Source organism: Microtus oregoni, unplaced genomic scaffold (assembly GCF_018167655.1).
Source record: "Microtus oregoni isolate MIOR12 unplaced genomic scaffold, Mior012 000020F_ref0000438, whole genome shotgun sequence".
NCBI classification, from domain to species: Eukaryota; Metazoa; Chordata; class Mammalia; order Rodentia; family Cricetidae; genus Microtus; species Microtus oregoni.
Genome location: NW_024543079.1, coordinates 6,916,687 through 6,937,011, shown reverse-complemented (window position 1 = coordinate 6,937,011; position 20,325 = coordinate 6,916,687). Strand labels below are relative to the sequence as shown.

The following is a 20,325-nucleotide window of genomic DNA, read 5'->3' as shown; positions in this document are numbered from 1 at the left end:
TGTGTGCTTGTATCCTGGCCCCTGAGCTCAGGACTCAACCAGAGTTCAATCTTTTTTTTTTTTTTTTTTTTTTGATTTTTTGAGACAGGGTTTCTCTGTGGCTTTGGAGCCTGTCCTGGAACTAGCTCTGTAGACCAGACTGGTCTCGAACTCCCAGAGTTCAATCTTACAGTCCCATAATTATTTCTCTTCCTGTCCCAGAACCGCACAGACCAGCAATGCCAGTACCGTTGGCTGAGGGTTTTGAATCCAGACCTTGTTAAGGGACCATGGACCAAAGAGGAAGATCAGAAGGTAAGTGCTGGCAAAGGGCTGCATACACAGTGAGCTTTCACCATTGCCAGGCACTGAGATGTCTAAACATCCCTGTACCACTCCGCTTTAGTTCTAAGTGTCTTCAGGGATTTGTTTGTGTGCGTACACGCATGTGTGCGCACATGTGTGTGTTTTGATACAGGCCAGTTTTGTAGCCCTGGGTGGTCTCATCTTTGCTGTGTAGCCTAAGCAGGCCTTGAACTCACAACCTCTTGAGTGTTGGGCTTATACTGGCCACTTTACCCCACAAATGACCCGGCTTTTAACCTTAGCTGTCACAAAGAACATGGAAAGGTTATGTGTGGTGCACAGAAGGGGCTTGCTCAGCCGCTGGCAGCTGCCAGTGATGTTATGATAATATGTCAGATGCTATGATAATGGTTATATCACACAGTCACAAAACTTGGAGACCTTGTTTTATGGTGCTTCAGGTGAAACCTATTGCTTGTTGCGCAAGCTCTCTACCACTGAGCTTACCTCCACTCCTAACCCCTTCTAGGGTTTTTTTTTTTCCTGTTTTTGAGACAGGGTCTCGGATAGCCTGGACTGGTCTTTAACTTGCTGTGTAACCAAGGCTGGCCTTGAACTCCTGAGGCTCTTGTCTCTGTCTCCCAGCTCATGAGCTGGGATTACAGGTGTTTACCACATTTGGCTTTTTTCTTTTTTTTTAAAGATTTATTTATTATGTTTACAATGTTCTGCCTGCATGTATCCCTGCAGGCCAGAAATTTGCAACAGATTTTATTAGAGATGGTTGTAAGCCACCATGTGGTTGCTGGGAATTGAACTCAGGACCTCTGGTAAAACTATCAGTGCTCTTAACCGCTGAGCCATCTCTCCAGCCCCCACATTTGGCTTTTCAATGCTTTATTTCTGTAGAGTCCGTAGTCCCGTGAGGTGGGTGATTTCCATGTTAAAGGGAGTAAACCAAGGCACAGAAAGGATTTGTCGTTCTCCAGACTATGCTCACCCTGGACTATGCTCACCCTGGGCTGCTCTCCTGTAGTTCTGGTACATCTCCCTGATGTTGGCCCGCAAGCTGCCTTTGCACCTAAGTCACAGCAGACTGGGTATGGTGGCACACGCCTGTAACCCCAGCCCTGGGAAGGTGAAAACTGAAGGATCAGCGTTTAAAGCCAGCCTGGTCTACATAGTGAAGCCCTGTAATTTTTAGTTACACAGATGAAATAGAATATTTCCATGCAAAAGTTGCTTTTTCTTTAAGTATCTACTCTTCCCTGGTTGTGGCTGTGTGTCTCAAGAATTGAGGGAACCAGACAGTAGTGGTGCAGGCCTCTAATTCCAGCATTCAGGAGGTAGAGGCATGCTGAGTTTGAGGTCACCCTTGTCTATAGAGCAAGATCCAGGTCAGCCAGGGCCACACAGAGAAACCCTGTCTTGGGGGGAAAAAAGGGAATTGAAGAGGGCCTAGCTGGGTGACTGTGGCTGTTAGGGTTTTTTTTTTTTTTTTTTTAATTTTTTTTTAAATATTTATTTATTTATTATGTATACAATATTCTGTCTGTATGCCTGAAGGCCAGAAGAGGGCGCCAGACCTCTTTACAGATGGTTGTGAGCCACCATGTGGTTGCTGGGAATTGAACTCAGGACCTTTGGAAGAGCAGGCAATGCTCTTAACCACTGAGCCATCTCTCCAGCCCCCGGCTGTTAGGGTTTGTATTCTGAGCAAAAGAGCCTTTCAGAGAGGTGACTGAAGACCAAAGTCTAGCTGTAGGTGCCATGGCTTGGGGTTCTACCCTCCTGATGTCCATAGAAGTGCCAAGAGGGCATGCAATAACTACAGTGTGATCGGGGCTGACCTCTCAGGCTTGTAGCTCTCTCAAGCCCTGCGAAGTGAGACCCACCTGGATCTGGCGATGCTTGAGTGGAGGTGATTGAGGGGCAGGTCCTTCACTGATGTTTTCTTTAAGGTCATTGAGCTGGTCAAGAAGTATGGCACAAAACAGTGGACGCTGATTGCCAAACACCTGAAGGGCCGGCTGGGGAAGCAGTGCCGCGAGCGCTGGCACAATCACCTCAACCCTGAGGTGAAGAAGTCCTGCTGGACCGAGGAGGAAGATCGCATAATCTGCGAGGCCCATAAAGTGCTGGGCAACCGCTGGGCTGAGATCGCCAAGATGCTGCCAGGGAGGTGAGCTGACTTCTGCTCCAAGAAGTGAGGCCCATCCTGGATAGAGTGACCCAGAGTACTGTTAGCCGTCCATGTTCTTCAGTATTCAACCCGCCTTGTCTCCAGAGTCATGCATCAGCAGGGCAGGGCTAAAAAGGCAGCACCTCAGGTTATATCCTGTTACAAGGAGTATGGTTCTGTCCCCATTTCCTACTTTCTGCTAAACCAGACTCATCTTGTTTGTGTTTGGAGACAGGGACATGCTGACTTCACCTTGTGGCCTTGGCCTCCTGAGTGCTGAACGTGGGTATACACCACCCTGCCTAGACAGTCTCCATATTAATGAATGATACGTTGTTCTTAAGACTATTACACCTCTGGGTTCTTTTATATTATTATTATTTTTTTATGTGTGTGAGTGTTTTGCCTGCTTGTGTGTCTGTACCATGTCTGGCTGGTACCTGAAGAGGCCAGAAGAGGGCGTTGGATGTCCTAGGACTAGAGTTGCAGTTGTGAGCTACCCGGTGGGTGCTGGGAATCAAATCTGGATCCTTTGGAAGAGTGAGTGATTTATGCTGCTAGCTGCTGAACCATCTGTTTCCTCAGCCCCTGTGATGTTGTTCATCTTGGTTTTCAGCCACAGACTTAGCTTCCTGGGACTCTGACCCTCTTTACCTCCCTGATGCCCCATTCTATCCAGCTGTTCTGGTTCTCCTGTCGCTGAGATAAAACACTGACCTAAAGCAAGTTGGGGAGGAAAGGGTTTATTATGCGTACATTTCAGGTCACAGTTGAGGGAAGTAGAGTAAGAACTTGAAGCCAGAACCAGGGAGGAACATTGCTTACTGGCTTGCTTTAGCTCACTTGCAGGCTTATACTTGGCAGACTTTGGTCCCCTCCCCTCCCTCCCCCCTTTTTGAGACAAGGTCCTTATATAGCCCTAGCTATCCTGGAACTCTCTGTAGACCAGACTGGCCTTGATCTCACAGAGATCCTCCTTCCTCTGCCTTCCAGGTGCTGGGATCAAAGGCCTGCGCCACCATCGCCCTGCTGACAAGTAGTTAGTTAAAACTAGGTGTAGACAGCCTGATATGATGGCGCATGCCTTTAATCCTAGCAGTTTGGAGGCAGAGGCAGGTCGATCTCTTGAGTTCGAGGCCAGCCAGGTCTACAAAGAGAGACCCTGTCTTAGGTGGGAAAAAAAGATAACTCGGATACCTGTTATATCCCGTGACCCCAATTTTTAGTTAGGACAACAGAGCTTATACCACTGCCTTGAATATAGAATTCAAGCACTAATACTGTATATGAATATATTTCCTTCTTCTCTGGCTATTCTTTTTATGTGGCCCTCCTTTCACAGGTGTTTTTGTTTTTTTAATCTCAAAGACAAGTTTATTATTAGAGTTTAAGACAAACATGGTACAGGTAGTGGAAGTCCCATCAGCCACCAGGAGATGGAGAGTGTTGACAGAGGTTTCTGTCCCACCCAGTCCTGCAGTCATTCAGTCCCCAAAAAAACCACACAGAAGTCTACATTATAAAATGGTCAGCCTAGCCGGGCGATGGTGGCGCACGCCTTTAATCCCAGCACTCGGGAGGCAGAGGTAGGCGGATCTCTGTGAGTTCGAGACCAGCCTGGTCTACAGAGCTAGTTCCAGGACAGGCTCCAAAGCCACAGAGAAACCCTGTTTCGAAAAACCAAAAAAAAAAAAAAAAAAAAAAAAAATAAAATGGTCAGCCTAGTAGCTTGGGCTCCTTATTAACTTTTATAACTTATATTAGTCCATAATTCTTGTTTGTGTTAGCCATGTGGCTTGGTACCTTTATTGGTGAGACAGTCACATCTTTCTTTGCTCTGTGTCTGGGTGACAACTGCAGGCTGAGTCTTTTTTTCTTCCCAGAATTCTCCTGCTCTTGTTGCCCTGCCTCTACTTCCTGCCTGGTCACCCTGCCTATATTTCCTGCGTGGCTACTGACCAATCAGCATTTATTTAAAATACAATTTAATTTAATTTTTTTATTTTTATTTATTATAAAATACAATTTAAAATATTGACCATTGACCCACAGCAAGAAGAGAGTCATGCCTCTTATTTTTTTTTTCCTCCCCTGAGACAGGGTTTCTCTGTTGTTAGATTAAATGTCTTTTGTCCCTCATACTGTTAGACCCCTTTTGTTTTGTTTATGTCCTTAATTTAGTGGACACATCCTTCATTAGCATCCAAAGCTCAGTCCTCACTTTTATCCCATATGTAATAGATGATTTGAATATATGTAGAGTTTGAAAGTCATTTTTGTTCAGAGTATTGGGAGCATCTCGTGATCTTTTCATCTTTCTCTATTTTCTTTTTGATTTCACTTTCTCAGAAGTTTCTTGGCTTTTACCCTCCAATCCTTTGGAAATTATTTTAACTAAGAAGTTTTGTTTTCTGGCTAGGAGGTGGTGGTGCACACCTTTCATCTCAGCAATCGAGAGGCAGAGGCAGGCGTATCGCTGTGAGTTTGAGGCCAGCCTCAACAGGCATGGCCTACAGAGCGAGTTCCAGGACAGCCAGGACTGTTACACAGAGAAACCCTATTTGGAAAAAAACAAAAACAAAAACAAAAAAAAAACAAGAACAAAGAAAGTTTTGTTTCCTAAATTCTAACCCCTTTTCTGGCCCAGATCCTTAATGTATGTTTGCAGCCACTTATTTCACCGTTGATACTGTGTTTAAAGATCAAAAGATTAAAAAAGGGGCTAGAGAGATGGCTCAGTGGTTAAGAGCATTGCCTGCTCTTCCAAAGGTCCTGAGTTCAATTCCCAGCAACCACATGGTGGCTCACAACCATCTGTAATGAGGTCTGGTGCCCTCTTCTGGTCTGCAGACATACACACAGACAGAATATTGTATATATAATAAATAAATAAATATTTTAAAAAAAAGATTAAAAAAAAAACCAAACAAACCTCCTTCCCTGCACTGTGTGCTTGCCTATGAAAAGTAGTAATGAAAATAATTTCATGGTTGGGATTACTATAACATGAACTGTGCTAAAGGCTCAGAGCATTAGGGCAGTTGACAACCATGGCCTAGTGTTTTTCTCTTTGTTTTGCCCATCCATATTGGTTAATACAGGAGGTTTGCTTTGAAGGATTGCCGATCTGTGGTTGGCTCTTCGCTGTTAGGAAGCAGTTGGCAACCACTGTTGTGAAGCCCACTGCACACTGCTGCTGCTTACCTGCAGGGTTTGTTGTTCGTTGGCCCTTTGGGATGCTCCAAGAATTAATGCTTTTCTCTGGACTTATTTATTCCTCGAGGTAGCTTATTCCTTTAAGGAGCTGTTGTCTGGGATGCCTGGCGTTGGGCATCTCACCTCCGGGGTGCAGATTTCCATGAGGCCTCAGTTTCTGTCCTGTTTTTGTCCATTGTGGCCACGGTTGCTGGGTTATGTCTGCAGTCAAATGCTCTTGCACTGAGCTCTGCCCAACACACAAACTGGGTTATTTTTTAAAGAGGAAACATCTCTTCCTGCCTGGAGGTCAGGGTCAGACAGCTGCTCTGCTTAACCTGTGCCTGTCTGTGCTCCTCATTCAATCCTGTTGCTACAATCTTGGGGCTCCTGGAGTTCTGGGAAGCCCTGGGAGGAGCCTTGAGGGTGAACCGATTCTAGTTAGTCTTCCTGTAAGGTCAGTTTGGTTTGGACTCCTAGATTCCTGGGCTGTCTGTTACTCATCTGACCTCTTTCCACTTTCCAATAACTTCCAAAATCTGATCTGCAGCTACTTCCCTCCCTGTTTTCTTGTCCCGACTTTGCTTTTGTTTTCTGTGTTTTGTTTTGAGTCCTTCCATTGTCATGGAAGTGTGATCCTGGAAAGAAGAATAAAGAGAAGACCAGGTGATAAAGTGTCTTTTGAGTCTGAACTGCCTGTTAATATAACTTCAGCCCCTTGTGTTACTTTTGAGGGCCTGCCTTATTGCTTGGTTGGGCAAGAAACATTGGCCTTGAACATGCCAGTAGCCTCACCTCCATCTGCAGTCACCTTGGTTGCTTGGCCCTGAGCCACTCTGACAACCTTGCCTGCATTGCTGCCCTGCTCTGTTGTGAGGCCTACGCATGTGCTATCAGTTCTCGCTGCTCTTTCTTCAGAGAAGCTTTCTGGGTCAGTCCAGCTTGCACTCAGTCCTTTTTGCTTATTCCATGGAGATATGTGGATGTTTGCTAAGCCATTGGAGGGCTACAAACAGTGAGCCAAACAATGCTCACAGCGCATTCGGCCGAAGCTTCACTTAGAGATGGGGGATACGCTGCAGCAGGGTGGGGGTGTTGGACTCACCAAACACCAAGAAGGAGTCACCCCCAGAGACCATCTCATACACCACAGCCGATGCAAAAGCATGAGGATTTTATTAATTCTGTCATGACAGGGTCCCTCAGCATTCGGGAAGCCGAGGGACCTCGAATAGCGGGTACAGTCTACTTTTAAAGGGGCCACAGAAGCAAGGGGGATTGTTCTTTGACTATTCTGATTGGCTTATTCGAAAGGGCTATTACCAATAATTGACTGGAGAGCTGTTGCCAGATCAGATGAGGTAAGAGGTCATTTTGACCCCGTTTCCCAGGGGACTGAACCAAAACATACGTATATGGGTAATTGTTCAGGAACTGAGCACGTGCGAGTGTAGCTGTCAGGTCCTTGGTTCCCAGGGGAGGAGGGGAAGCACTATGGCACAGAGGCTGAGAGGATTCAGAATTGTCAAAAATGGCTTCAGGATTGTCTTAAAGTCTTACAGGGGAAGCCTCCAAGCGCCTCCGAGAGCCACATGTCAGGGGCCCCTGGGTTTCCCCACAGGACGGACAATGCTGTGAAGAATCACTGGAACTCCACCATCAAGAGGAAAGTAGACACACGAGGCTTCCCAAACGAGTCCAGAGACTGCAAACCTGTCTACCTGCTTTTGGAACTTGAGGACAAGGACCGTCACCAGAGTGCCCAGCCCATGGAAAGCCAGGTGAGTGGCCTCCTGTGGCTCAAGCTCTGGGTTTCATTCCAGGCTGGTTGTTGTCTTTATTCCCTGGTTTTCTTACCCTGTCTCCTCAATACCTTCCTCAGAGCCACTCACTCATTTCTGCTCCGGGGTCTGAGTGCAGCCTTCATGTTTCTAGAGCTTTCCTTGTGACAATCTAGTCCTAGTTTGCTAGGACAAGAAAGCGGTCAGATAACATTTTGAGAAGTGGGTTAGAGAGGAGTTCTCAGCCTCCTACCCCTTTCAACAACTTATTTCTTAAAGGTCTTTCCTATCTGCAAACTGAAAGTGTTCTTGCTATTTTTAAAAATCCTTGTTATAAAGCTGGGCGGTGGTGGTGCACGCCTTTAATACCAGCACTCAGGAGTCTGAGGCAAGAGGATCTCTGTGAGTTCGAGGACAGCCTGGTCTACAAGAACTAGTTCCAGGGAAGGCAACAAAGTGACACAGAGAAACCCTGTCTTGAAAAACCAAAAAGAAAAAAAAATCCTTTTTATAGCCAGGTGGTGGTGACGCATTCCTTTAACCCTAGCACTTGGGATGCAGAGGCAGGCAGATCTATGAGAATTCTAGGCCAGCCTGGTCTACAGAGGGTGTTCCAGGACAGTTAGGGCTACATAGAGAAAACCTGTTTCGAAAATCCAAAAGAAGGTGTGTTTGCATACACGTGCCCCATGTCTAGAGCCCATGTGGAAGAGGTAAGAAAGAGAACAGCTTGTTCATGGTGCCTTCTTTTTTTTATTTTTCTTTCTTTCTTTCTTGTCTTTGAGACAGGTATAGTAGGAAGCTGCTTCTTTGTTTCCTGGTCACCCAGATTCCCAAAATAACCACACGGAAACTGTATTAATTAAATCACTGCTTGGCCCATTAGCTCTAGCTTCTTATTGGCTAACTCTTATATTTTCTAGTGGGTCACTAAGGGTGATAGTGAGTAGAACTATTCCCGTTTCCACCTGCTGATTCAAAGCCTTCTGGAGAACCCTAGCTCTCCAGGCTGCTGCCATCTAATTGGTGCTGTTTGCAAAAGGCCATTCCATGCTTCTGTCAGGCCAGATGCTTCAGGATGGTGGGGAATGTGGTAGGTGACATCAGCGGATTCCATGATATTGGACACACTGTCACACTTCTCTGGCTGTGACATGAGTTCCTTGTTCAGAAGCAATACTGTGTGGAATACCATGAGGGTAGATAAGGAGTTCTGTAAGTCCACAGATGATGGTTTTGTTAGAAGCATAGCATGCAGGAAAGGCAAATGCTTAGTTAGAACAGTGAGGACAGCATTGTTCTTTCCGTGGAGGGAAGTGGAGCTACCAGGCTGCTGACTGGTCACCCCAGGAAATGGAGCTCAGCATTGGTCTCTGCTCTTGGCAGATCTGGCACTCAGCAGCACCTATACCAGGTCAGCCTTGGCAAGTGGCAGTCCGTGTTGTCACAAACCCCATCTCTGCTACCATGGCCTCTTTGTTCATGGACCCAGTGTGCAATGACAGAGATGGTTGGGGAAAGAGACTTGATTGTTCAAAGAGTGAGTCATTCTGTTTACTTGATTATTGAACTCTTCCTCTGCTGAAGTCCCCTTTTGATGAGCATTTACATGAGATGCATGTATCTTGGCAGTTCACCGTTTGCAGGTACCTATCTACATACTTCCCTAGATTTCTGTCTTACCAATTTTCCAGTCAGCTCTTTCCAAGTCTCTGACTATCCAGCCGATCCACTAGATGAATGAATCAACTTAAGTCGCGCATCTTGTCATTTCTCTTTCCAAACAAAATAAATGACCATGTATACTGCCTGAAGTTCTGCCTACTGTGATGATTTCCCTTTGCCAGTGACTTTCAGGGTTGTGCCAGAAAGGGGTTGTAATGGTGCCAGCTGTCTACTTCTGAGTGGTCACTGGCATAATGTGCTAAACCATCAGTAAACCAGTGTTAGTTGAAACTGCTTATTTGTTTCCCGGCCGCCTAGACCTGAGATAACCACACAGAAACTGTATTATTACAACACTGCTTAGCCTATTAGCTTATGCATATTTCTAGCTAGCTCTTATATCTTAAATTAACCCATTTCTATTAATCTATGTGTCACAATATGGTTGTGGCCTACCGGTAAGGTTCTGTCCAGTGTCCAGCGACTGTGTCCTGTGGCTGCTACATGGCATCATCCTGACTCTGCCTACTATCTCTAAATATCTTTCCAGCTTGGGTATATTCTGTTAAATCATTGGCCTAAAGCAGCTTCTCTATTAACCAATGCCAATAAAACTTATTTACAGCATATAGAAGGAATCCCATATCAAACCAGACTCTAGTCATCTCTTTATCAGTCAACCAATCGTATAGCCCCATGAGCCTCTAGGTGCATGCAGTAAACAGGAATAGAATAGAATAGAATAGAATAGAATAGAATAGGAATAGGAATAGGAATAGAAACTGGAGGCATTTGGGAAACTTCTGCTTGTAAATTTACTTGTACCTTTCAGACCCATGTGGGCCCAAATATACATAATACATACATACATACATACACACACACACACACACACACACAAAACTTTCATTTGACAATAAATTGTTGCTGTGTATGTCCTACTTTATGGCTTGGTAACACCCAGCTTGTGATGGGCAGCACAGGTTGCATGGTAACTTGGCCCATTATTAAACGTTCAGCTTCCACTAAGGCCCAATAGCAGGCCAAGAGCTGTCTCTCAAAGGGACAATAATTATCTGCAGATAATGATGGAGCCTTGCTCCCAAATCCTTAAGGTCTCTAATGTGATTCACTTATAGGGGCTTAACAAAGACTCCAGACAGCATTCTTATCTGCCACTGACACCTCAGGTAGCCATCAGGTCTGCTGGATCATGTGATCCAAGTGGTAGAGCAGTCTGCACAGCAGCCTGGACCTGTTGAAGAATCTCTTCCTGTTCCTTGCCCCAGTCAAAACTAGCAGCTTTCAGAGTCTCTGGGTATATGGGCCAGAGACCCAGGTGGGGAATATGTTGTCTCTAGAATCCAGAGAGGCCCCCACTAATCTTATTTCTTTCTTTGGCGGTATGAGGGGCCTGGTGCAATAACTTATCCTTTACCTTAAAAGGTGGCACTGGTTTCTGTATACCACCACCACACACACCACTAGATTTCTTAGAATTTCATTGAGTTAGAAAGCCCTTGAATTTTGTTTGGATTTATTTTCCATCTTGTTGACAAAGATTTCTGTCCTTCCCGGTCCTGCAGCCATTCAGTCCCTAAGAAACACACAGAGGTCTACATTAATTATAAACTGGTTGGCCTATTAGCTTAGGCTTCAGCTTCTTATTAACTCTTATATCTTATATCTTACCCATAATTCTTATCAGTGTTAGCCACATGGCTTGGTATCTTTTTGATGGAGGAAGGTCATTGGTTAAAAAATAAAGAAACTGCCTTGGCCCATTTTATTGGTTAGAACATAGGTGGGTGGAGTAAACAGAACAGAATGCTGGGAGGAAGAGGAAGTGAGCTCAGAGACGCGATGAAGCTCCTACCCAGGATGGACGTAGGCTAGAATCTTCCCGGTAAGCGCACCTAGTGGTGCTATGCAGATTATTAGAAATGGGTTAGGCAAAATATGAGAATTAGCCTGTAAGAGGCTAGAGCTAGTGGGCCAAGCAGTGTTTAGAAGAATACAGTTTCCGTGTAATTATTTCGGGTATAAAGCTAGCCTGTAAGAGGCTAGAGCTAGTGGGTCAAGCAAGTGTTTAAAAGAATACAGTATGTGTGTTGTTATTTCGGGTAAAGCTAGCCGGTGGCGGGAACTGGGTGGCGGAACACAGCCCGAAGCTCCTACTACACCTTTTATCAGTGACACATTCTCATCTTGTTTCTTCTGCATCTGGGTGACTGCAGACTGACTCTTTCTTCCCAGAATTCTCCTGTTCTGGTTGCTCTGCCTATACTTCCTGCCTGGTTGCCCCGCCTATATTTCCTGTCTGGCTACTGACTAATCAGCATTTTATGTCATATGACCCCCCCCCCCCCAGCAGGGTTTCTCTGTAGCTTTGGAGCCTGCCCTGGAACTAACTAACTCAGACCAGGCTGGCCTTGAACTCACAGAGATCTGCCTGCCTCTGCCTCCTGAGTGCTGGGATTAAAGGCATGTGCACCACCACCACCTGGCCTGGTCATAGACTATTTGTCTATGCTGCCTATTACAATAACTATGACCACCTTTGGTGGTCTTTGGTGATTCAGTGATGCCCCCTGACCCTGCTTCCTCAGGACCCAATTAAACCCATTGCTTTTAATTCATCCAGCTGAGCAGCAGCAACTCCAACCTTAAGGTCTGGCACAAGAAAAAGGGTGACAACAAAGTTCTTCAAATATGCTGGTGCCCCTTTACCATTTGCATCCTATAGGAGTAGTGAAGGGTATGTCTTCTGGCTTTTCCCGTGGTGGAGGATTAGGTTTTACACATTGTACACACTCAAGTATTGCAATTTTCCTGAGCCTTAAAACCCCGTAAACACGAAGCTAGGGATGTCAGGTACCTCCAACTCCTTTTCAGTAGGCCATCTTCTGACAAATGTTCAGCCAACCATTCAAACACCCCCCCCCCCTTTAATTGTGAAGGTTCCCATATTAAACTTAGAATCTTCATCCAATGGACCTGTAGCAATAAACTCAGCCTGATCAAGTTTTATATTCCTTTCACTGTTATCCATACCCTTAAAATCCATTCCCACATACTCCCCAGACTTCTACTGTAATAAAACTCTACTTAACAAACTCATTACACGCTTAAATAGTATAGCATACCTTCTTGTGAACTACGCTTTCTCTCTTCTCTCTAGGAGCCTGCTTAGCCTTAGTATGACTATAGGTCTAGAGGCAACTATTGGTGGGCCCCAAGGGACATCATCAGTATTGTCTTGCCTGGCATCTTCTTTAGGGAAAGTCACTGCTGGTTTAGCTGACAATTAGATGTTGGCAAATTGGAAAGCCTATTCAGATACTTTTAAAAATTCATCCTTTCCAGGCTGTGTTGGTACACACCTTTAATCCCAGCACTCGGAAGGCAGAGGCAGGAAGATTTCTGTGAGTTCAAGGCCAGCCTGGTCTACAGAGCTAGTTCCAGGACAGCTAGTGCTGTTTGTTATACAGATAAATCCTGTCTTGAAAAACCAAAGAACAAAAAATTCATCCTCATACTTCTCTTGTTCTAGAACCATTTCTGATACCAAAAGCTGTAGTAGGGTTCTCTAGAGGAACAGAACTTAGAAGGAGTCTGTCTATCTATAAGTATAGAAAGAGGGTTATTAGAATGACTTACAGGCTGTGGTCCAGTCCAGCTAGTCCAACAATGGCTGTCTACCAACAGAAGGTCCAAGAATCCAGTAGTTTTCAGGTCACAATGCTGGATCTCTTCATTTACAGCAGAATGAACTTGCCAGTGAGCGAGAGCAAGTAGGCAAAGAGCAAAAGTTTCCTCCTTCACGTCAGCAGAAGGTGTGGTCCAGATAAAGGGTTAAAAGTTATTCTACCCACTTCAAATGATTTCATTAAGAAAAATCCTTCACAGCTGTATCCAGATGCTTGGGTTTAGTTAATTCCAGATGTAGTCAAGTTGACAACTAAGAACAGCCATCACACTCCAATAATTTGGTTTTTTTTTTACTTAGATCCTAACTATAAAAAGTAAAAAAAACCTGATTTATTTTTTAAAAATTGAGATTGCAGGGCCAGGCAGTTGTGACTCACACCTTTAATCCCAGAGGCAGAGGCAGGCGGATCTCTGTAAATTCAAGGCCCTGTCTCAAAAAGATTGGAGACAAAAATGACAGTGTGAGCAGCCCCCTCCCCCATTTGTCTTGTGCTGTCTTGGTCTGAGATGGTTACTGATGGATATGACTGTCTTGTCATATTACTGCTTAGCGGAAACTTGCTTGTTTCAGCTCTACACCATCCTGCTCGAGAGTTGCAGCACGTTTTTGCCTCTAATTCTTGGGGTTCCAACTTCTGGGAATCTGATCCCCTGATGTCAGATGCAGCTTTGTAGAGGGACAAGATATGGAATTGAAATTGCAGAGAAAGATGGAAGAACGTGTAAGGGCGTCTCTGGTCCTAGCTCCCTGGAGGTTCCCTCACCAAGGAGTCTGCTTCTGGCAGTTTCTTGCATGTCTAAGCAGTATGCTTTCAACTTGAGATTTCTGAGGGAAAGAAAGAATATTCACCAAGGGAGGCCAGAGCATGAGGGGACGTGGTGCCACTAAAGACCCTGCTCTGCTGGGAGTCAGTTTATTGGCACACCTTTCTTCCTTTGACACTGGAGTGTTGTCCAAAGTGCTGGCCTTGCTGGGATGGGGTGAGCATAGATCAGCTCAACCTTTGTCTCATTCGTTCCTCTCCAGATGCGTTTTTTTGTTTGCTTTTGTTTTCATTTTTTAAAATAATTTATATTTTATGTGCACTGATGTTGTTTTGCCTGTATGTATGTCTGTGTGAGGGTGTTGGATCCTAAAGTTACAGACAGTTGTGAACTGTCATGTGGATGCTGGAAACAACTTGGGTCCTCTGGAAGAACAGTCAGTGCCCTTAACCCCTGAACCACCCCTTTAGCCCCTTATTTTCGGTTTTTTATTACATTTGTTTATCTTGTGCATGTGTGTGTTGGGGACGGGATGTGCATACCACTGTGCAGGTGTTGTACTCTAGCGTCCAAACATCAAGAAGGAGTCGCCCTCAGAGACCATCTCACATACCATAGCCGATGCAAAAGCATGAGGATTTTATTAATTCTGTCATGACAGGGTCCCCCAGCATTCGGGAAGCCGAGGGACCTAGAATAGCGGGTACAGTCTACTTTTAAAGGGGCCACAGAAGCAAGGGGGGTTGTTCTTTGACTATTCTGATTGACTTATTTGAAAGGGCTATTACCAATAATTGACTGGAGAGCTGTTGCCAGATCAGATGAGGTAAGAGGTCATTTTGACCCCGTTTCCCAGGGGACCGAACCAAAACATACGTATATGGGTAATTGTTCAGGAACTGAGTACGTGCGAGTATAGCTGTTAGGTCCTTGGTTCCCAGGGGAGGAGGGGAAGCACTATGGCACAGAGGCTGAGAGGATTCAGAATTATCAAAAATGGCTTTAGGATTGTCTTAAAGTCTTACACAGGTAGAGGTGAAGAACAACTTGCAATTCTCTCCTACCATGGATCCCAACGATCGAACACAGATCAAGTGCCAGCCCAGCATTTGCTTTGTGAGCAGATCTCATGTAGCCTAGCCTAGCCTTGAATTTGTGGGAATTGTGAGCAGGGCTCATTTACTAGGGTCTGTTTTGAGAATTATTCCTGGGAAGGATTTTCCTCAATTTCTTTTTTTTTTTTTTGGTCACAGTGTTGGGATAAACATTCAGAAGCGTTTCAGGGCTAGCACTAGGAGTTACCATGTGTGCTTGGGATTGGTTCCATTCCTGTCCCATTCCCAAAGAGCCTTGCCCGTGCCAGATAAGCACCCTCCCACAGACCTGCAGCTCCAAGGCTTAGCTCATTTTTCCCATTTGCCAGACTTGCATTAACTACTGTATTACTCAGTGTGTCCATTAGGATATACTTTATCTAGGGCTAGCCCACACCTGTAGTCTCAGCACACTGGAGACTGAGACTGGTTGGTCTAGTTGTAGACTTACAAGCCAATTGGGACTGCATAGAAATCCTGCCTCGAAAAAGAAAGAAAAACCGGGAGTTACTACATTTTTATCCCCCGAATATTCTGTGTTTCAGCTTGTATTTCCCAAAATAAGGGCATTCACTTATGCTCGGTATATCTGTTTCTTTCTCTTTCTTCTTCCTTCTTTTGTGTTTTAAGGTATGTCTGTTTCTAATCCAGGGACTTCCACATTGATTCTGAGCCTTGTGGTGGTAACGATTTGTTTTTGTTTGCTTGCTTTAAAAAATAACTTTAACAAACAAGTGAGTATGTGTGGCCGGGCATGGTGGTCCACACTTTTAATCCCAGCACTCAGGAAGCAGAGTCAGGCAGTCTCCATGTGGGCTGTTACACAGACCCCGGAAACCTGGTTTTGGACAAATGTGTGTCCATAATGAATTGCTTTCTTTGCTTGCTTTAAAGACATTTTTGTTGCTTTAAAAACTGTGTGTCTGTGTGTCCGTGTGTGCAAGTACCATGGTGTGTGTGTGTGTGTAAGTCAGGATAGCGTCTGTTTTCTCTACCATGTGGCTCTTATGGGTCAAACTCATGTTGTCTGCCCAGCTGCAGGCACCTTTATCTGCCAAGCCACCTCCGTAGCCCACGCTGTTGTAGAATTCACTGTGTAACTTGTGGGCATTTCGCCTTGGCCTTTCAAGTTCTGGAATGACAAGTGCTGCCATGCCCAGCATTGTTTCAGGACCCCTCTCTTCTGTGTAGTCCATGTTCCGCTTTTCCTGTGACTAGTCCAGGATTAGTTATTTTTCCGTAAGCCTCATTAGCCTATGTCATACTAATATTTTTCAAATACGCAGTACAATCGGAATGTCTTGCAATTTCTGGTCATCTGAGCTTCCTTTATCTTTGATTTGGGTTATGTGTTTTTAGATAGAAACTTACAGCATTGTCTGTTTCAACGAAAATGTACTGTGTGCCCTTGGATCTGACAGGGAAGTCTTATGGCTGGCTGGCCGCTGGCGCCCTCTGCTGTGAAGGAAGAGGAGAGCAGTGAGGAGGAGGCCGCAGCAGCTGCTGCTTGTGCTAAACAGGAACATGAGCCTGTGCCTGCTGATCTGGGCGAAGTGCACACCCCAGAGCCCCTGGAGCCCCTCAAGCGTGAATATCAAGAGGACTCCCCCTCGTCAGAAACGAGCCTGCCCTACAAATGGGTGGTGGAGGCGGCAAACCTCCTCATCCCTGCTGTGGGGTCCAGCCTCTCAGAAGCCCTGGACTTGATTGAGTCGGTATGTTGGCCCCAACACTTCTCTTGTGAACTTACCTTTTTTCCCTCCACCACTCTCCTTGCATTTATTGATTGATGGAGGTTGCACAGCCCTGACCAGGCTGGGGACACTAGTGAGGTCATTGCAGTTCTTGCCCTACAGCATGGAATGGGATGAAAAGTATTCTTAGAGAGGGTGCCGAATTGGTCTCACTGGAGAGGGGCCTGGAAGTGCCAGGAGTTACGACTGCTCAGCTGGTGGGTTTGGCTGCTCACCCCTAGGCCACGCTATGATTACTGCCCTAGGTGTCATAGGTTGTGCTCCTTGTGTGGAGACAAGCAAATACCTGTTTACCCCAGGTATGGCACCAAGGACAGACCGATCCCACACAGCTCTAGCAGGTGATGCCTAGAGGATGGGGGTATCCCGTAACTCCACAAGACGGCTGCATCACTAGTAAGCTGACCAGCATGAGGGACAGACTCACAGGCAGTATCCCTGCGGCGCCCAGATAGTATGCAGCCCTCGGGCAGAGTCTCTTCACCAGCAGTTACTTACAGCTCTGTAACTGTGGGGAGGGGCCTTGTGGCTCTTGTAACTTTCCTCTAGGAGGGAATGTGTCATTTCTGAGAAAAATAGCTAAACAGTGACATTGCCTGAGAGCTTGTGGCTGGGGCCACCCTTTTGATGTGATAGCCAGCTTCAGGCTATATCAGCTAGGAGTTAAGTCCTGACTGACTCAGACCTCAGACTCTCTACTGGGAGTGGTGAAGATCAGGGAAAGGATCTATAAAACCACTGTCCATCCTATCCAGCATCCTCCCCAGGCATTCCTGCAGGATATGCTTCCTAGCTCCAAGATGCCATCAGTTTCCTGGACCTCTGATCCCTAAGAGATCAGGATCTGAGGTCAACCTAGCTGCAAGCTAGTTTCTACTCTCAGGAATGAGCTGCGTCTGGCTCCAGCAAGTCCCAAGAACCACAGCGTGCAAGTGGACTCTATCTCAGGGCCATACTTCCAGGATCAAAGTGGAACCTTCTGTTTCTAGATGCCTTTGGGTAAAGATGAGGACTGGTGATTCTCATATACTCTTTTGAGCTTAGCATGGGTTCTTTAATGTGATAGCAAGAAAGGGAGCCAGTGAGATGGCTCAGCAGATAGAGGCACTTGCCGCCAAGCCCAACCATCTGAGTTCAATCCAGAGGACCCACGTGGCAGAGAGAGGACTAACTCCTTCAAGTTGTTCTTGACACTCACGTATAAATAAATGCAATGAATTAATAAGAAAAAAAAGTCATGCTTTCTAGCAGGTTGCTAAGGGATTGTAAAGCTGTTGATTGGCAAGCATTCTGTTCAAGCTTCAGTATAATACATAGAGCATTGAGGAAAAGAATGTAAGTGGTAATGACTGATCCCAGGGATAAGGATCCCATTTTGACATTGGTATATTTTCATGCAATGAATGAAGTTCTACTGTATTAGGACTTTCTACCCTCCCTTTCTGGCAGGACCCTGATGCTTGGTGTGACTTGAGTAAATTTGATCTTCCTGAAGAACCGTCTGCTGAGGGCAGTGTCAACAGCAGTCCAGTGCAACCCCAGACATCACAGCAGCAAGAACAGGCACTGTCATCCCACGAGACTGCCACACCGGGGCCCAGCATGACTGAGTATCGGCTCGATGGCCACACTATTTCAGACCTGAGCCGGAGCAGCCGGGGGGAGCTGATCCCCATTTCCCCGAGCACTGAGGTTGGAGGCTCAGGCATTGGCACACCACCTTCAGTGCTCAAGCGGCAGAAGAAACGGCGTGTGGCCCTGTCACCTGTCACAGAAAACAGTGCCAGCCTGTCTTTCCTGGACTCTTGTAACAGTCTTACCCCGAAGAGCACACCTGTCAAAACCCTTCCGTTCTCTCCTTCCCAGGTGCGTGGGTCCCTCTGACTGCCTTGATTGCATAGATAAAACACCTAGTACCCCAGTGGGGTCTGGCACAGTACACATTGGATAATCAGTATTCACTGACTATCTCCCTGTGCTTAGTGCTAGGGACTCAGTGCTAGGTGATCAAAACCAGACCTGGCCCTGCCCTCATGAAGCTTCCACTCTGCGTTATAAAAGATCCAGATAGGGGATAAAGTGAAGTGCTGCTGGGAATGAAGCTAGTAAGGATTTAGTCACTTGTCCTGTTGCTGCATTTCATCAGAATACTTGGTGAAAGCAACTGAGGAAAGGACAGCTTTGTCTTGGCTACAGTGGCAAGGACGCCATGGCGGCAGGAGCCGAAGGCCACCAGTCACACTGTAGCCTGTAGGGAGGCAGAATGATGACGTTTGACTCCCTTTTTCCTTGCTATTCAGTCCAAGTTCCCAGCCTGTGGATTGGCACTGCCCGCGGTAGGGTGTGTTGTCCCCATTTCATTTAACCTAGTCTACAAGAATCCCTTGCAGACGTGCCCAGAGGTTTGTTCCCATGGTGATTGTAAACACCATCAAGTTGATAACTATGGATCCAAAGGGACTTTCAAGGATAGAGGAATTTCTTGCATTGAGAATGCTGTAGGACCTGACTGGGTAATACAGGGAAGACAGAAGGGCTGAGTCATACTTGTTGAAGTCTTTGCTGGTGTCCTACAGGTCAGGACAAGACCTCAACCTCACAGAACAGACATGGGGAGTGCTGTCTAAGGGTCTATTCCTGTCCGTCAAAGGCTTCATCTTGTCACATGTTCTAACTCTTCCCTGACAGTTTCTGAACTTCTGGAACAAGCAGGATACCCTGGAGCTAGAGAGCCCTTCACTGACGTCCACTCCAGTGTGCAGCCAGAAGGTGGTGGTCACCACACCCTTGCACAGGGATAAGACACCCCTGCATCAGAAGTATCCATCGTGAGTACTGCACTGCCACCTGTCCACCTGGACAACAGGGAGGCGCTCTCATCCTGGGGTGTAGCTGTCAACCTTAGCTGTCAACCTGTTGGTCCTTGTCTGAATAGCCTGTTCTTTTTCCCCTTTATTTTTTTTAACTTGATAGTCCTGGATCTCAGAAACAGTGTTGCCACACACACACACACACACACACACACACACACACCCCAAACAAACAAACAAAAAAATCTAATATTTTCCCTCCTTTGATAAGCAACAAGTATGGATCAGAGGTGTTTGAACCAAAAGTGCCCCTGGGCTATGTATGCCTCAGGAGCCAAGAGCTCTGCGAAGCGTCAGCCTGCTGTGAGGGAGGGCTTTTATGGTATGCCCACTCCCTCTTGTGGCATGATGGAATTCCAGGTGGATGAGGGTTGCTTTCTTGCTCCTTTATTCATTGGTTTGGCGGCAGAGGCATTGCAGTCTGTTCAAGGAACTGGTTCAGGAATTTTGCACAAGGTAATGATGACTTTTCAAAAGCAATTTATTAAAATCCATTGGTTAGAAATCATTCAATGTAGTAATGATAGTCTTGTGAGAAGTAATTCTTCCATTCAAATGAGAACCTGGAGTTTCCATCTGAGCCCTTTAACAGGGATGCTGAACTATGGCAGGCCTGGCCTTTTCCTTCTGTGGTTAGAGACCTGTGTTGTAGAACTTACTGCTGTAAAATTTTGTATTTCTGTATTTTACATTTTGTTTTATGGTACAGCTGAGTGGGTCTTTTTGCTGGGTGGTGGTGGGGCGCTGGTGCCGCCTTTAATCCCAGCACTCCGGTGGCCTCCCAGTGGACCTCCGAGTTCAAGGCCAGCCTGGTCTACAGAGCAAGTTCCAGACCTACCAAGCTAGTAATGAGACTGCATCTCAATAAAAAAGGCTGATGATAATGAGTGACATTCTTAGGCCTGTGCGTCACTGTACTCAGCTCATGTGACTGCTAGGCTCTGCCTGGGTGTCCTCTTCCTGTTTTGGGCTTAAGAGATAGATAGCTAACTGGAATAGCCATGGACTCAGGGATTACTTTCC

General features: G+C 46.0%; 1 protein-coding gene across 1 annotated transcript in view; it reads left to right on the top strand.

Moving 5' to 3' along the window:
* The window catches only part of Mybl2 (MYB proto-oncogene like 2), a 37,026-nt gene that overhangs the window by 8,112 nt on the left and 8,589 nt on the right, over positions 1-20,325 (top strand). Inside the window, exons 4-9 of the mRNA XM_041670455.1 lie at positions 202-294; positions 2,247-2,467; positions 7,284-7,443; positions 16,100-16,393; positions 17,882-18,298; positions 19,121-19,260. Of these exons, the coding sequence (XP_041526389.1) occupies positions 202-294; positions 2,247-2,467; positions 7,284-7,443; positions 16,100-16,393; positions 17,882-18,298; positions 19,121-19,260 (1,325 nt within the window). The remainder of the gene's footprint in view (positions 1-201; positions 295-2,246; positions 2,468-7,283; positions 7,444-16,099; positions 16,394-17,881; positions 18,299-19,120; positions 19,261-20,325) is intronic.